This window comes from Lycium barbarum, chromosome 9, assembly GCF_019175385.1.
Source record: "Lycium barbarum isolate Lr01 chromosome 9, ASM1917538v2, whole genome shotgun sequence".
Taxonomy (NCBI): Eukaryota; Viridiplantae; Streptophyta; class Magnoliopsida; order Solanales; family Solanaceae; genus Lycium; species Lycium barbarum.
The window spans coordinates 30,801,496-30,820,231 of NC_083345.1; the positions used below are offsets into that span (position 1 = coordinate 30,801,496).

At 32.0% G+C, this 18,736-nt stretch overlaps 1 protein-coding gene across 2 annotated transcripts; it reads right to left on the reverse strand.

Moving 5' to 3' along the window:
• Nucleotides 1-3,299: 3,299 nt before the first annotated feature.
• Nucleotides 3,300-15,646, reverse strand: LOC132610999 (transcription factor BHLH42). Of its 2 annotated transcripts, XM_060325406.1 has the most exons (9): nt 15,286-15,645; nt 14,284-14,538; nt 12,018-12,114; nt 8,783-8,797; nt 8,288-8,344; nt 7,639-8,116; nt 5,592-6,197; nt 4,338-4,654; nt 3,300-3,855 (listed from the first exon to the last, which is right to left on the reverse strand). In XM_060325406.1, the coding sequence occupies exons 1-9, from the start codon at nt 15,396-15,398 to the stop codon at nt 3,775-3,777; spliced, it is 2,019 nt and encodes a 672-aa protein (XP_060181389.1). In that variant the 5' UTR covers nt 15,399-15,645; the 3' UTR covers nt 3,300-3,774. The 2 variants fall into 2 exon arrangements, with proteins under 2 accessions (XP_060181389.1, XP_060181390.1); XM_060325407.1 differs by lacking the exon at nt 8,783-8,797 and having other exon boundaries at nt 15,286-15,646.
• Between the last annotated feature and the right edge of the window lie 3,090 nt (nt 15,647-18,736).

Sequence of the window (18,736 nt, forward strand, 5' to 3'; positions counted from 1 at the left end):
TGCTTAGTCTTATTTAATAGCATAGTGGAGGCTTGAATCATTGGAAATACATCAAGAGTGTATTTGAGAATACTTTTAGGCTATAGAGTAGAAGGAAAGGATCATACTCTACTCTAAACCAATCAATCACAAATTTTGAAAAGAAACATCTAATGACCTTAAGAGATCACACATCATGAAGGGTCAATGCAAGGACTAAGACCAAATAGCATGTGGACATGTATAAGATTCAAATTGAAACCCAAACAAGGTTACCATTCATATCATGGGACTATACTGAGTAAATAGATACAAACATGCTAACGTCTAATCTCACTTATCTATATTAGATAAGAGTGACACTTATAATTAACACAACCAAACAGTATTTCAACATAGGCTAAAGCTAAATAATAATATATACAAACCACTAGCACATGAACCTTCTCATAATTAAATACATATTAGAGATAGTCAAAGTAGCCAAGTAAATATCTTACTTTGAATCAACAGGCTAAAACACAAACATGAATCAAACACAGAGTTATTAAGGCATGTGACTGACCAGGCTAGGCATGGATCATGTTCAGACAGGCTATGGACTAAACAACTTCTAATGAATACCTAATTGGACAATTTCCACTTTAAACAGAATTTATAGGAATGCCAATGATTAGGTAAATTTATCTTAACTCAGGTGAGGTTGAAGGAGGAACTAAACCAGGCTAAACCAATCACACAAATATAAAGGGCCCATTAATAGACTAATCTATCTAAAATCAGTAAAGTGGCACTAGACATCATATTAAGCCAACCAAAACCAGGAAACTTAGACTTACAGATGAAAGACAATTATGGAGATGATTCAGTGTTGATCTGGCTTAACCACATACATAATATACCTAAGATATACCCACCACGGTGTGTATATCAGATGTGTATCGAATGTATATCTCCTTCTTACCTTGATAACCCACTGTATATCCTATGTATATTCGACTTTAAATAGGTTCTAAATCCTGGAAATTCAGTCTAAGCATCCAAACTACAGTATACGTCTTTCAAATTCATTTTTTTTTAGCAATTAACACCCTATCCTAACAGTCCCAAACATCAAACAAACAGCAGGATAACAAGGAAACTACACGACCACCGGAAAATGGCAAAAATAAGCTGAGATTTTAACCAAAACAGAAACTAACGACTAAAGCGATAAGTATATCGAGGTTCACCTTTTTTTGTGTGCAATGAACTGAGGCGTCGGGGTCTCGAATCTATGCTCGAACTCGAACTAACCCCAACTGAAAATGTTAAGGCTCAAGAATATTGATGTTTTCAGAGGAATATAGGCGGCTAGAACAGAACTCCAAACCCAGAAATTCTTCTATGAAAAAATGTTAAAGAACAAATCAAAGTAGTGTGAAATTTAGGGTATGCTATGGACCCAAAAGCAATTTTTTCTCCCCAATTCCTATTCCCCCCCCCCCCCCCCCCCCCCCCCCCCCCCCCCCCCCCCCCCGCTCAAAAAAATCCCCCTACATTTATAGGGTTTCGTTTGGTTTTAAGAAAAAAGAGAGAAGAGCGTATGAGAGAGAGGAGCGGGGGATAGAGAGGGATGGAGGAGACAGAGGCGTGTGGGGGACAAGGTGAGTGGAAATGGCAGGGAGCAGGTGTGGTGGAGAGGAACGTGAGGGAGCAGAGAGATGAGAGGAGAAAGAAGAAACGGCTGAAGAGAAAGAGAGGGAGGCGGGTGAGGGTGAAAGAGAGGAGAAACAGAAAGGGAGGTAGAGTTAGGGTAAAAAAATAAGGATATTGGGCCGGGTCGGGTAAATGGACTGGACCGGGTAGGGATAATGGGTAATGTGTTGGGCTGGTCTAAAATGGGGAGTTAATTGGGCTCAAATTAATCCGAAAATATGGGTTGTTCTTTCTTTATTTAAATTATTTTTGGGCTTCTAATTTAACAACTATTACAATATATATTATGTGAAGACAAATAATAATTAGTATGTAGAAAATAAAGGATTTAATAAATTAAAATTAATTTAACGAGTATAAATCCTGAAATGAAACGATGACGAACCATTTAAAATTTGTGACAAAGTAATATTCGTAATGTTGAAAATAAAAGTAGCGATATTACTAGTAGTAGCAATAAGAAATAAAATAATGAAAATGAAGTATTTATCTCGTCAATAAATTTAGAAGCCTGAACCAACAATAATTAAATAAAGGAGGGACAAAATTGGGTGTCAACAGTAATAACGGATTATAAGTTGGAAAATGATAGAAAATTTTCGCCTAATTGTAGGAAAAAAAATATAAAAGAGAGAAATACCGTTAATTTTCTTAAAAACCAAACCAAACTGACTATAACCAAACCGATTGATATAGATTGTATTTGGTTATTTTTTATTTTAATAATTTTAACAACCTTGGTTTGGTTTTAGTTTTAACCCAGAACCGACTCAAACCGACCCGTGAACACCCCAAATATTTTCCTTTGGTATTTGTTAAAAATTCAACTATTATCATTTGTGATTTGCACAGACCCTTTTTTCTCGTTCACTTATTTAGCGAAAGAGTCATGATTTCGCAGCTAAAATCCATTGCTGAAAAGGATAAAAAATGCTCCTCGACATATTGAAATGACTTAAATTTGTCCTTTTTCAACTAGATCCAATTGCCCTTAACAATAAATTTATGGATAAAATTTCCTTCCACGGTTTCACCTATTTGATGCAAATTGCGCTTTTTGGTTAAAAGCCCCCTTCTTTAATTTAACGTAATCATGAAATAGCAAATGTGGGATCCGTCCGCGTGGATATTAGACTCAATCCATGAACCCGACCCAATATGTTAGGGGCATTTGATCCGAAAATTAATGTTAAAGCAATTGTGATTCGATAAGTGGAAGCAGGACCCAAAATTAACGTTGTGGGCAATTGAGGATCAAGAAAGAAGGCCAAAGTTAAATCCGTTTACCCTTCTTTTGTATTGTTTGTTTTTGTTTACGAACCATTCCTGTTTTTGCTGTTTCATGTGCACTTCCATCAGGTTATATATAAAAAAAAATTCTAATTTAATAACAATAACTACGCCTCAATGCTAAGTAAACTGTGAAGAACTCAGATTCAATACTCTAAGAAATAGTTTCTGAAAGTTCTTTACCAAGAGCAGGAGAAACAGTTAAACAAGTATACCAAAGAGCAAAGTTTACCCTGTGAGAGAGAAAGAACTCGACCGGTAGAAGATATGCGTTTGAATAATATTTATTTAAAGTTGAAGTTGAAAAAAGTACTATTTGAAACATGAAAAGAGAAAAAAACGACAATATATAGATAGATCATCTAATTGAAAAGTTCACATGTATTCAAGCCATAGTATTTTGATCAACTGTACTGCCCCCCATCTATTGTTGCATAATGCTTATTCTAGCTAAATAAATGTAGTAGCTCAGTCTTTCAAGTCAAAAACCTAAAAATAATCTAGAAAAGAAAATTATGTGACTTCGGATTACATCGTAAGCTTTAAAACAAATATTCATATACAGTATCACTCTTTGATTCATAGTAAGTTTATATATAATTATACTAAATTAATTAGCTGATTTTCCGTCCTTGTGCAATTTTTCTTTCCTCATTTTATTTTACTCTTAACTCTCTGAGTGTGTCCCGGAAAATTGTTATCCAACTTGTCGAAATCACACACATCGTCGGTTGCATTTGTTTCTATCCCTTGTTTGTTTTGAAAGAGTTGAAAAGACTATTTTTTGCAACAACCTCAGAGACCAATTTAAACTCTAGGGATTATCCGATGTATTGACTTTTTGACTTCCAGAATGCTTGCTTTCCTTCCATATATATTTTCTTTTACCTGGAAAACAAATAACAAAATAAATTAGAAAAGAATTTAAGTTATATACAGTTATGACATAATTGTGTTTACAATAATCAGTTTACTAAAAGATTTACAGGTAATTAACTTTATTTAATAATTTAGAATAAACTGTATGGTAAATAACTTGATATAACAGGTTAAATTATATTGACAATATCTAAATTTTTTTTATACTAAAAGTGTTTCTGTGCTTGTATATAATTGGAATCCGCTGAAAAATCTCATATTTATCTGCAGGGGTGGATGGAGGCTTGAATATACAGGTTCGACAGTACCCAATAGCTTTTCATATCAAGTATGTGTAAGGAAATTCACAAAATAGGTACAAACTAGTTACTAGCACTGGAGGTTGTTGTTCTAGAATCCAAATCTCATAAAATTCAAATCCTCTCTTGTTCCGAGTATTGTCATTATTGTTAAAAAATATAAAGTCATGCAGGAAAGTATTTTAGGCATACCTTAGCTCTTAACTCAGCAAAGAAGATACCACTATTAAGTGATGATTGAATGGCCACAACTTCAACCTTAAGTTCCCTTAGCATCTGCATTACATCTAGTAGCAACCCTTCTTTGTACGGACACCGGAGCTCCACCAATGCATCGTTTTCGATAATTGAAACTTGTACTTGCACAACCTCCTCATCCTCCCTTGTACACGGTGTCTCCACCGTGATCTTTGCCGGGGCTCCGCCAACACTTCCTTCCACAGTCTTCATTGTCCTCTTACCCCTCCCTTGCAACGCCTTCACTACTTTTGCTGTACCGCTCTTTTCATCTTTTGTCACGACCAAAATTTAGAGCCAGTCGAGTGAGTAATATATGATATGCAGTAGGTTAACTTTGTTCCTATTTTTAGTTTTCTAGAATTATGTTATCTAAATTATATACATTCATAGTCTAATACTACAATAATTATTTTTCATAAGTTTAATGTAACATGTTATAATAGGTTACTTATTCTATTCGAAATTATCAATCAATGCTAGTATTAAATAAAGTTATCTACAATTATTCTTGAAGTAATTTAATTACATAAATAAGTATGATTAGTGCATTGGAATTAAACTCATAGTTTAAAGAATGTTTTTCACTCTCCTTAATTTAGTGGCCGTTTGGCCATGGTTATTTTTTTTATTTTTTTCGGGAGTTGAATTCTGAAAATCATGTTTGACCATAAAATTCTAGAAAATCTCGGTCTGGAATTTGGCAAGTATAAAAAAAAAAATCACTTTTTTCACTTCAAATCACTCACAAAAATTCAAAAACTACTCCAATTTATATTCATGGCTAGACACTACTCCAATTTTGAAATATCATTTTTCATTTTGAAAACAAAAACTATTTCTTTCAAATACTCACAATATTCATGGCCAAACGGACCTTTCGTTACAACTCTAAAGAAAGCAACCTTCTCTCCTTTTTTCTCCCTCTCTTTCCTCTGTTGTCCTGGTTGACCTTTCTTTTAGTTACTTAATGTCGAACATTTAGGACCCGCAATTCACATGTCAAAGAAAAAAGTATGCTTAAATAATTTTATTGAGACATCTTCCTGAAAATTTGGGAGGATGAATGATAAAAATTAACGGTCATATTTTAAACACGATGACACTATTATTTTTTGCGTAATAACAAACGGGTAATGCCAAACTATCATAAACATGCAGTTACGTGATTATGTGAAATTTAACTTGTCTATGCGTGAAAAATTATACCTGCATCTTTGGTCCCCTCCGTGTGACGATCACGTGCTTCAAGATCCTGAACTTTCTTACGTAACTGCTTGACATACTCAATAGTGTCACCAAGAATTGATGCTTTATCCATTTTTGTCACGAATGGTACAAGTGACCTTAATATGATAAACCGTTCATTGAGCTTTTCTCTACGACGTCGTTCTGCAAGTACATGGTTTCCACTTGGCTCTACTTGGTTGGTTATCGTACATCCTTTACCGAACCGAGAGGCAGTCGAGGACGAATCAACAGTCGCCACGTCACCACGTGACTTTGGAGGAGAATTAGGTTCACCTTGGTATAATTTAGTGTGTAGAAATGGGACAGTGAAGAGTATGTTTTTGAGCAGCCGCTGAGAGGAGGCAAGCGGGTCGGGGAGGTGGCAGTGGTCCGGGTTTGGGCTGCAAACGGTGGCGTTGTTGGGACATAATGTGAAGGCGGATTGGGCTGAGTCGTGAGAAATAAAGCCCATTATGGAATTAGAGGAAACTTTAGAGCTTGTGTTTGAGAGGTGCTCAAGAACGGCTGACACTGTTTGAGAATAGTGTGTGTCTTCTTGTGATAATTCATCATTACTAGGGACACCTGCATTTGCAAAATTTTGGCTTTTAATTTAAGGATTTAATTTATGTATACAGATTGTGGTGATATAGTAACTATTCCAATTTCATTGAAGTTACAAATTAGAACAACTCTGATTCTTTTTATCGATAGAATAACTGCCAAATTTGTGTACATAATGTGTATACATTATCAATGACTTAAAGATTTTTTTGTACATTATCCTTGTAATTTGTACTTATATTACCTTATAAATCAAGTAATAACTTGATTGTGTAAACATTTTTTATACTAACAATCACAAAACGTAAACTCTTAATTTTAATGAATATACCTTATACATTGATGTATAATTTTTGCACTATAAGTCTATTTTAGCCCGTGTAGAAAGTAACTTGCCTTATTTTCTAGGTTATTAGTCTCACTTTTTCTGAACATTTACGTGTAATTGTCTTATATTAGTAGTCTGATATAACAAATCTTTTATATTATAAGTGTATAGAAGTTAAATTCAATTTTACTATGTCACAATGTTAGCGAATAAAAATAAACTCACTTAGAATTCGTCAGACAAATATTTGACTTCACTCGTATCAAGTTCAAATATCTCTTCTTTTTTTTTTTCTTCGAATGGTGATCGTTTAGTTCTAGTTTAAAATTATATGGATAACTTTGATGCTTTTTTTCCAAAGTAGCTAAAGGAACCAGATCAATCGTGTGAAGGTGATATGTTGTGTGGGAAGTAGAAGTAGCATGCATAAAATAGGCAGACAACAGGGATTTGTGGTAAAGGGTAATAAAACATGCAAAAGAAAACATAACCACGAGAAACAGAATGTTTTTTCTGTCGTAGTACAGGGACCTCAATTTTACCTCAATTTATTACGACTTCTATAACAAGAAAATATAATCTAACCCCTCGACCAAACTGCCAAAATTGGATCATCAACTTTAACAAAAAAGTCTTTTTCTTCTTCACGGAATTACTATAAATTAAGTTCATATACAAGTAAAATTCCATAATGTAGGGTGTCACTGTGTAACTGTTTGATTTTAAAATACATGAAATACATATAGGGATGTTTAATTAATAATATAATTTATTCTACGTACACTATTTGAATAAGTATTTTAATTTGACTAGAGGAATATTTTAAGTAAATAAGGGGACTTCTGAATCTTGCGAGTCTTAAACAAAAAATGTGCGCTATAAAAAGAAAACATGAATTAGCTACAAATTTTGTCTCAAATATGTTCGCTAAAAACTCCATAGCTAACAACTGTGTAAAAAAAAAGTGTGTAATGTACCAAATGACCTTTCAATCTTGTGGTCTTAAATATTTCATAGAATGTTGCAATTTAAGAGTTACCAAATATAAAAAAGACACTATTTTTAGAACTAATTGAAAAAAAATAACACACTTAAATTAAAACGGACGAGGTAATAAATAATTGAATAGAGTACCTGGTAAATGTTGAAGGTCTTGGAAGTGAGCCCAACTAATGGCAGTTTCAGCTTTGAAAGAGTCAGCTGTATTTCCTGCTTGGCTAACGCCAACCAAATGAAAATCCGAGTCCATATTATTCGAGCCATCTTCCGGTGAGCCGAGCCGTATAGCTTCAGACACATCAAGCTGCATGAGCTCACTAGCCTCAGCCGCGCCAAGCCCATTTTGAATTGCTATACTATCTGAGTCGTCGTCATCATCATCATCATCTTCTTGATCCTCGTCCTCTTCTTCTTCTCTGGCAATTCTACCGTCTTGATCCGCCAGGTGGATACTGGCGGACGGCAGAGTATTGCCTGAGTAAAAGTTTGGCTCCGAAAAGGTGGGGGGATTGGAGGTGGAGTGCTCAGATAAAGCTGGCTTTGGTGGCTGAGGTTGTTGTTGCTCAGTGAAGATGCTCTTTATATGGTGTATGAATCCAATGTCTTCTTGAACCTATGTATGTTGTTTATCATGTCATGGATATGTACGATATTCTTCAATCGATTAAATTATACTGATAGTGTCAAAATTTACACTGACAATGTATATCATTTAAATCTATAAAATTGAATTACTGCAAAGTGTATTAATATAGATATATTGAGAATTTGTTTTACGTTTTACCCTTTCTGTGGTCCCCAGTTCCAGTACACCGTCCAAGAGAGGGATACAGACGACAGTCTGCAACAAAATGATAAAGTATTGACAGGAAAAATAATTAAGTTTTTCTTTTTGGGAAAGTGAAATATATTTAAATAATAATTGGAAAGTTATATACTCACTCCGTCTCATAATAAGTGTCACCTTAATTAAATTTTTTTGTCCCATAATAAGTGTCACTTTAGAAAATCAATGCATATATTGATTAGTTTTTTCTAACTTTGCCCTTGGACAAAAGAAGTAGTAGTAGTTTAAATGATGATGGTTGGATTCTCAATATCAAAAGATAGCCTACCTGTGCATGAATCATCAAGAGGAATTTTGTTTTACATAATGGTAAATTGGTAAACTTCATATTTTATCATTAATTTCTTCATATGTGTGTTTTTAATTAAAATGACACTTATTATACTGCGAAGGGAGTAAATTAATAGAGTATGTCAAACGGTCTATTATTACCTGTATGTGGGCACTCTATATAGGCATGTCAGTTCCGTGGATAAACAAAAAGAAAAGAGTCAGTTAATTAAATTGCTTTCAACGACGAAAAACAAGAGAGAAAAAATAACATTTATCTTAATTCTTAGGACACAATTCCTATCGTAATTTCAAGTGTAACTGCCAGTTGAAGAAATGCATGTTAACTACATTTTTCTAATATATAGTTTTACCCATGTTTCGTCATCAGTCTCTTAAAAAAAAAAATATAACGTGGGTCTCATATTAAAAACACCAAGCAATATTAAAAAAAAAATTCTACTATATAGAAGCATGGGTTTTAACCATGCTTTGTCGTCAGTCTCTTAAAAAAAATAAAAATATAAGGTGGGCCCCATACTAAAAACACCAAACAATATTAAAAAAAAAAAGTGGACCCCACCATCTCCAAACTCATGTAAAAAAAAATATAGACCACATATTAAAAAAAATCAAGCAATATAAAAAAAAAAAAAAAAGACTCCATATTAAAAAAAAGGAATGTCAAAAAAAAAACGTGCACCCCATATTAAAAAATCATACCCCCATTAAGTCAATAATGGTGGATTCATTGCCACATGTGTATCAACCCATTAGTGGGAGCAAATGAAATTATTATACAGTAAAAAACATGGACCCCATATTATTGCTTTTCTTCAAAAGGTTAAGTAACCAAACCATACAATTTCCTTTCTTTTCTTATATTAGCCTGAAATCTAATCTAGATATTGAACTGCTGTATTTGCTATTCCGCGATGTCATTTATTTTTTATGTTTACTAAAATAAATATACTTAAAATATTTATATTTTAAAATAAGATAGAATTTAATTACTTTTTCATTTTTATTCTTACTCTAATAAATGTGAAAAGAGATCAATGTCGAAAAAGAAAAAATAATAGTAAATGGAGATCAAATAATGAATAAGGTAAATTAGTCAAATTATAATTCTAATTGACGTTTCGATAAAAAACCGTGCAAAAGACAACATGACAAGTAAAATGAGCTAAACTAAGAATATTTACCAAAAATTAAAAAATAATAGTTCTTCGTTTAAATAGAAAATCAAATTTCTACTTTGTTTCGTTTTAAACATGTAAAATTAATTTAATAATTTGAATTAGAATTATCCAAATCAAAATTTGATAAAAAATAATAATTATTGTTTAGGTCCAATCTACATACATTAACAATAGAATATTTTACACCTTTAAATTAATCGAATTAAAATTCAAAGTATCAACTGATGCTTAAATATTGCTATTGTTTTATCTCAAAGAGAGGAAAATAGTTTCCTTTTAAACAAGACTTCTCTTTTGAAAAGTATTAATAAATTTTTGCAAACTTTGTATTCGTAGCAAACACTAATATAACAAAGTTTTGGATACGGAGCACAAACTACAATGTTATATTAATCGTGTTTTGAACATAGTGTGTGTGTGTGTGTATATATATGTGTGTGTGTGTGGTGCAAACTTATGTATGTTTATTAGCAATATAAAATATATATATTATCACGACCCAAACATAACTACATACACATAGATACACTATAATCCAAAGCGTTGGGCCTGTGCGCAGCACGGGCATACGCCATCTATCTACTACTAGTTTCATGAGGCCTGTGCTAAGCCCGGGCCCAAACTCAAAATATAAAATAGATATTAAAATTAAAAAAATAGTTCATTTTACACGTTTTTACTGTATAATAATTAAAATTTCAAATAAGGATATTTTCAATATATAAGCAAAACTTTCATTTCACTCCTTTAACATCTTAACTTTTATTTTTAATGAAATTATTTACTTGAAGTTAGATGCTGAGCCAAAATTTGAAGTTTATGGATTCTGAATCTAATTATTTTAAGTTACTTGGTTCTAAATTAATAATCTATACATAATCAATTAACTCTTAAGACAAATAAAGAGTTTGAACCAAAACGCTACTGAATCTGTCCAAACATGTAGCTAGCTGACACTTAATTTCGCCCTGCTTCAAACTCATTTTGTGCTTATCTTGAAATCATCTAAGATTTAATGATATATTTTATTTTCATCCGCATTAGACACTCATATTTTCATCTTCTAGAATCATCTAACCCAACAAAAAATTTCAATAACTCTAGATTTATACTACAATTTATAACCTTAATTTTGAGTTTTTACACATATTAACCTGATTAACGATCTTACAGAAATATGAATAAATAAACATTAAAATACATTGATAAATTAAAGATATAAAACTATACCTAAAAATAATTTTAGGATAAATCTTTATAAGCACATATAAGCTCACTAAAGAAGTAAAATATTGGAGGTTTAACAAAAGATATAGTATGACCTAATAAATGCTCCAGTTGTAAATAAGGACAAATAATATATTCCCTCTATCCTAAAATATTTTTCACGTTTCGTTTTTCGAAAGACAATTTGACTAATTTCCTGAGATAAATTAGATTAGATTAATTCAATGTTTTAAAATTAAAATTTGGATATTAAAAAACTATTTGAAATATACTATAAACTACAATTCTCCTATTAATATATTGATTGTTTTTTAGAAAATATTGATTAATATTTATTTAACTTGACCCTCGAAAAGTAAAACGTGATAAATATTTTGAAATGAAGGACTAAAAATTAATTTAATAAGGAGCAAAATAAGAGATCACAAAATGTACTTATGATATTAATATATACGAATAACAAAGGCCCATGTGGAAATGCTTTAAGAAAGAGAATTTGTCTTGTTAAAAAAAAATAAAGAAAATTGCAAGCGAAAAGTAATACTCCAACGTATGCAACTACCCATATGTATTACCTAAGAAAAAAAAAACTACTATTGTGGGGCCCTTTGGGCTGTGAGGACGACAAATTTTGTGAATCATTGCTTATATAGAGTAGTAATATAGGAGCAGCATGGGTTTATCAAGAACTTATGCAGAAAAACAGTGTAAATTTATGTATGTTTATTAGCAATATAAAATATATGTAGTATCACGATCCAAACACAACTACATACACATAGATACACTATAATTCAAAGTGTTGGGCGCACGGACATACGCCGTCTTGTATCTAAAAAAAATACGCTTATGCAACGATCCTAGACTAACAATAAACAGGAACCAAGTGAAATGATTTAACAAAATAAATTCCCCATGCAATATTTTCTTTACTCGAGGTACAAAACAAAAAAGTACCAGTATTATACCTTTGCAAGAATGGTTCTACAGAAGACTTTGCTATCGACATCGTTTGCGCCCATTATCCATATGTGATGTTTCTTTGTATAAGCCTTGCCCGGTAATCTTGTTTCATCAAAATAATGATTTGTTTCAAGTTAAGTACACAAGAAATAATTCAAATTCAAACTGAGCTTATGCATGTGGAGAAAAGGAATCCTAGACCCTAGTACTATAAATTTATTTACTGCACCAAAGAAACGTAACTGATCCTTCATTCCAAGGTAAAATTGGCATTAATCAATACGCCACTGTTTAATTATAGCCCGGATTTTTGGTTGGCTGCACTAGCTATAGCATACTAGATCGAAAGAACTTCCGTACGAAATGATCCCTCTTTTTCAGTCTACGTGACATTATTTCTTTGTTAATCTATTTTGAAAATAATTACTAGTATACACTTATTTGTTTGAAAATGATTTGACAAACTTCTCATTTTACAAAATGAAATTGCACAAATATTAATAATATTTTTAATACCACAAATTTTTTATTTTTTTTTACAAAGAATAAAAGGTCAATTTTGTCCTTGAACTATACGAAATGTTCCAAATTTGTCCTTATCGGAAGTAACACCATCTTTTATATGGATGTTAATTAAAGCAGATCCCCAGTGTTAAAACAAGCATTTCTCTTAGACTTCAATAAGTAACAATTTTTTTATTAGTTACCACTATTCCCAAAGTAATAAGCAACCCATAAATACAACAAAATTAATTAGCTCCTCAACAAAGAAGAAGAGTAGGCATTTAAGTTACCACATTAACTTATTTTATCAGCATATTATATGTTTAGTAAAACAGACTAGCAAGGGTTTCTATGAATATATGGTCTCTCATTAATCAATGACTTAGGTAAGTCACAGTTAAAGTTGCTTCTTTTGTATATTCTTGCTTTTATTTCGATGTAACAACCCTCACTGACTCTCCAAATTACTTTGTATGGTGAATATTGCTATCGTGTGCTCACTCTATTGAAAATTCTGCTAGCACTACCTAGGAAGCTAACTCAGATTTTAATTCATTTGGCTCTCAACCTAATTAGTTAATTCACAGTGGCATGGATTGAAAGGGGTACACTGAATTGAATATGGTTGTTACACTAATTCGTTGTCGGGATGAAAATAGTGTATATAGTACTACAATGTGAAAATGAAAAACAAGAAAAGTAGTACTATTTAACTATATATTTTTTGAACTTCTTCCACCTCTTGTAACTATTTTGCTGATGAAATGAACTGGCCGGTAGGGGTCTGCCTAACCCCTCACCATTGAGGTGGTTTATTTATTAAAAAAAAAAAACTTATATGCATTGATATTGTTTAAAAAAATTCACAAACATTAATAGCCTGTTTGGCCAAGCTTATAAAAACAACTTATTTTAAGAAGTACTTTTTTTCAAAAGTACTTTTCGAAAAAGTACTTTTGGCTAAAGTTTGTGTTTGGCCAATTAATTTTAAAAGTACTTTTGGCTAAAAGCAGTTTGTGTTTGGCCAATTAATTTTAAAAGTACTTTTGAGAAGCAATTAGTGTTTGGCCAAGTTTTTAAAAAGTGCTTCTAAGTGTATTTTTCTCAAAAGTACTTTTTAAAAAAGTACTTTGGGGCAAAAACTATTTTTTTTAGCTTCTGAAAAACTGCTTCTGCTACTCCCCAAAAACACTTATTTTCTCCCAAAAGCTTGGCCAAACACTTTGCTTTTTTTAAAATAAGTACTTATTGAAAAAATAAGTACTTTTAGGAGAAAAATAAGCTTGGCCAAACAGGCTATAAATCTTCTTAAAAATAATTACAACTAATTAACCGTCCAAAATAAATGGTTTAGTAACATAAGAAATAAGGCAAGTAATGCTACGATATTGTATAATTTTCTATATCACCATGTTAAGATTACTTACAATAAGTAGTTATTTGTAGTAATTTTGATTTTGCAATATAATTATGCAGTTAAAACTTATTACTACTTGTCCGCACCATTTTGATTAGATATTATGTATTTCTTTATAAGTCCGCTAAGAAAAGGATGGCACGTTCTTATATTTATTTAATAAACTTTCATAGCAGCATAAATGTTATGACATATTTAACATGACAAGTTTCAAGAGTTTTATAATTACACAAATGTTATGATATATGCAAGACTACAAGTTTCAATTTTCTTCTTTCTTTATTAAACTTTCTGTCAAGTCAAACTGCGATCAACAAAATAAAGTGGATGATGCAAGCTAAGGAACTTACCCGATGCCAGGAGGAAAAGAGAAAGAAACACACATGAGATAAAACCACTCAGATTCCGTCAAGTCCTCCGGTGACAAGGCTGCCGATGGCCTTCTCGCCGGCTGATTTGACTCACCGGCAGAAAGTGATTCGTAAAGTTCTTGAAGTTGTTGGCTTCTATGAAGAGAAGCTTCTTCAGCACTAACTTCCATTGGCTGCACAGTCTTCCTAGTCTTTATAGGCCCATTGTAATATCCATCTCTCCACACTAACACCCTATGAAATAGTACTAAAGAGTTATATAACAGCAACAACAACATATCCAGTGTAACAAAGAGTAATACATTAAGGACTTTATTATCATATTACTTCACACATGTTTTGAAATGAAAAGTGCAATCATTTAGCAAAGTGGAAGAGTCTTTATTGGACGTCGACATTGGCAGATTCAATCATGAGTTTGCAATTTCGCAAAATTTGGTATAAATAAAAAATAATTATAGATAGAGCTAGATATATATTTCAGAGTCAATTAACTCTATAACTTAATTAGAACTTAGGACATTTAAATTCTAAATCATCCCCTATTTAATAAGATGATTCTTGATATGAAAGAAGACGTAACAAAGTTACCCGGGAAGAGATTTTACTCAATGATAGTGACAAGATTCAATTATGAGTTTGCGAGTTCATAAAATTCATTGCAAGAAAAGTATCCATTGAACTCTCCCAACTTACAACTCATCAAGACGTCTAAATTTGAATCCTCCAGGAAAATTCTTGATATGAAAGAAAGATCATACCTTGTTAAGGAGTCAATCATATTTCCAGCCATATTTTGAAATAAAGAATGCGATAAAAATTTAGACAAGAGGAAGATATTTATTCAATGGAGGTGGTAGATCCAATCTTGATTTTTGTACGTTTAGCGAAATTCAGTGCAAGTAATAAGTATATAGCCTTAGATATATATTTGAAAAATTACATTCAGAACGTTTAAATTTTGAATCCGTCAATGCTTACCCTTGTTCGGGACAGAATTTCCAGAAAAGACTATATGTCCATTTAACCGATTGCACTGAATTTTGCAACATAGTTTGCAGCTGCAGGCTGCTAGTCTGTATGATCGCCATCATTCTACTGCACAATATTGCAAAGGAGGAGATATGTGAAAACTTTGAAATTGCACTATATTATTTGATTCTACACCTTAGAAGATAAAAAAGTAAGTTGATCAACACATTAGCAGAGAGAAACAAATAAGTTTTTGGAATTTGTAAAGAGGTGATTTTTTTTTTTTGTTTTTTTTGTTTTGAGAGAGAGAGAGATTGAAGAGAGTAGATGGTTGTTGATTTTGACTGGTTGGTGACTACCAGACGGTTAAGGTCTTGGTTCTGGTCATGAGTACTGCTATTGCCATTTATTAGATTTTGTAACCATTATAAGCTATGTTTTCTAACAAGTCGCATTTTTTGTTAAGAGACAGAGACGAATGACTGGGAGTTGGATTTTAATATGTGGTCCATTGGAAATATCCTATTATTAGAATGATATTTAACCACAAATGCTTTGACCCTAAGTTGTTCACTATCTCTGGCTATATATTTCAACATCTGTGTTTAATTCTTCGTTGGAAAACTAACTAAATGTGGCGAGTAAACTTTCCTAAATCATTAATTAAGAACCTCAATTTTAAAGTGAATGAAAGGATTCACCACCGAGGAGTTTTGGATGGTTGGGATATCTTCGCCCTTGATAAAAAAGTTTTCATCCTAAGATTTGAGAGTGAAAATCTTCTTTGGTACATAACGTTTATGGGTAAAAGTTATAATTAATCTTCGTGGAGTTTTACATGTAGAATTTGTAACTCTATAATAATGGCTATTTCTCAAAACATTGGCCGAAAAGTAGCTAGAGATGCTATTTCTACAACGTAACTCTTACATAAAGCGAAATGAGGTTAATCTCGTTGGTAAATTTTGAATACCTATATAAACTAGAGAAAAGAGAAAGGGTTCAGAGTAAATTGGTAAAACTTCTTTGTTTTTATTTTCAATATCTGGAAATTGATTTCTTACCTTTTCTTTTTTAAATATTAAAAGCATAATAATTAGAATATACATAAGAATTATTCTATAAATTATGCTAATATTTTATAATAAAAGCATATGAAAAATCCGGTTTCAACGACAATTGTTTGGTTCGACAAAATAATACAAGTGTCATACAAAGTGAAAGAGCGGAAGAGTAATAATTATTGAACATTAAACAGTTCATATTTTTTTAATATTAATTATGATATACAATTTTTTTTTTATACATAATTAGTGTATCATTTTTAAATATTTGTCTAGCGGCTTTAATAATTTTGACCCTGTAAAAAACGTAGATGTTGGCTATTCTTTTAGCAGTCAACTATACAGTATCACTACTAAAAAATTGTCAAAAATCGACAGCCGGCGTTGGTTTTTCATTGCAACCGACTGGAAACCGATCCATCACGGTCCGTCGATTTTCATAGCGTCGCTTTCTAAAAATCGACAGATTGCGTCGGCTTTTTGGGTCGGACTGCGTCGCTTACACGGTTCGTCTGTTTTTTATACAATTGTAAATAAAATTAAAAAAACCGACACAATTTTTAATTTTTTTAATTTAAAAATAAATAATATAAATTTTACAAAAAATGGTTTTTTATTTAATTTATTTTTTTAAAAAATAAAAAACCGACGAACTGTGTCTGTTTTCTGGAAATTTTACATAATTAATTTCCAGAAAACTGACGAACTGCGTCGTTTTTCTGGAAAATTTCCTGCATGCAATTGCTGCATTTTCTGCAGCCACACCCGCACAAAACCAGCACCAAAACTTGCTCAAAACCAGCACTAAAATGCTCCAAATCAATTCTAAAAGAGCTATAACACATAAAATCACCTTAAGTAACAATCAAACACATCAAACACTATCAAAACACATCAAATACGATCTAAATAGACCTTCAAAGTTCAAAAATATTTAAGTGTCCAACCAAAAGTACCATTAACTAGTTCTACATAGTTTTAACATAAGTCCATAAAGCATAAAACATAAGTCCATTATGAAATCCAAACTACTACAACTGATCATCCGGTATTCGGGCTACGTAATCACCGTCATCATCATCTTCTGGATCGGGGGGGGGGGACACTAAATGGTCTACATGCAATGTGGCTTTTAACTTGTGCCTTGAGCGATTCAAGGTTCGCTTTCATGAAGTTACTTTCCTTAACTCTTTTTGCCTCGGTCTCAGCTAATCTCCGATTAAGTTCTTCGATTTGCTGCGCCATAGCTGCGACCTGAACACCATCAACTCCCTCGGCTTGTCGAGAAGACCCTTCACCTCGCAATCCTGATCGAAGGCGACTTAAGTTGTTCCTTGGGCCTAGACCGTACGCTCTAACCTTTTGTACTCCCCCAACTGCTCTACACCAAAAATCTATTCCAGTGGAGGACGACTCGGGTGGTCAGGCTGAGTTTGGCTGTACTGGTCCACATCTTGCATTAACCATATCATTAACTCTATCATATTGGACATGACTATATTCCTGCGACACACTACTTTCACCAACAACCATATTATAAAATATACCATTGACACCATCAGTCTCTCCATGATCAGTCCAAACACAATATTTCTCCTTAAACCCACGACTATATAAATGAACCCTAATCGCTTCCAGTTTCAAATACTTCAAACACCGGCAACGAGAATAAGGACACCTAATTACCCCTTTATTTTGAAAAGGGTGAAGTGACATTGCATGTGTAATAAACCCGTCAACACCTTCAACAAATTCATATTATACATCCACATGCAATTAATCTATAAAAATATACCCACAAATTATTGAGGTTATAGAAATATATTATAACTTAAGAATTCTAACTTAAAATATAACTTAAGAAAACACAATCTCAACCAATTCTAACTTTAATAACTTATAGATTCTAACTTTAGTATAATTTTTAAAAGCAACAATCCCAACCAATTCTAACTTTGAATTCTCAATAACAATTCTAACTTTAATAACTTATGGATTCTAACTTAATTTCTAAAAATTGAAAAGTAAATCTAGTCAAACAAAGTCTACATTTTAGTTTAGAGGTTATAGAAATATTATAACTTAACAATTCTAACTTTGAAAAGCACAATCACAACCAATTTTAATTTTGAATTCTCAATAACAATTCTAACTTTAATAATTTATGGATTCTAACTTTAATTCTAAAAACTGAAAAGTAAATCTAGTCAAATAAAGTCTACATTTTAGTTTAGAGGTTATAGAAATATTATAACTTAACATTCTAACTTTGAAAAGCACAATCACAATTTAACATTCTAACTTTGAAAAGCACAATCACAACCAATTCTAACTTTGAATTCTTAATAACAATTCTAACTTTAATAACTTATGGATTCTAACTTTAATATAACTTT

Coding starts and splice junctions, on each gene's coding strand:
- LOC132610999 (XM_060325406.1), bottom strand. CDS start 15,398: ATGATGGCGATCATACAGACTAGCAGCCTGCAGCTGCAAACTATGTTG. Junction 4,655..5,591: donor GGAGGGGACCAAAGATGCAG/GTATAATTTTTC, acceptor TCGTGACAAAAG/ATGAAAAGAGCGGTACAGCA. Junction 3,856..4,337: donor TTGCTGAGTTAAGAGCTAAG/GTATGCCTAAAA, acceptor TTTGTTTTCCAG/GTAAAAGAAAATATATATGG.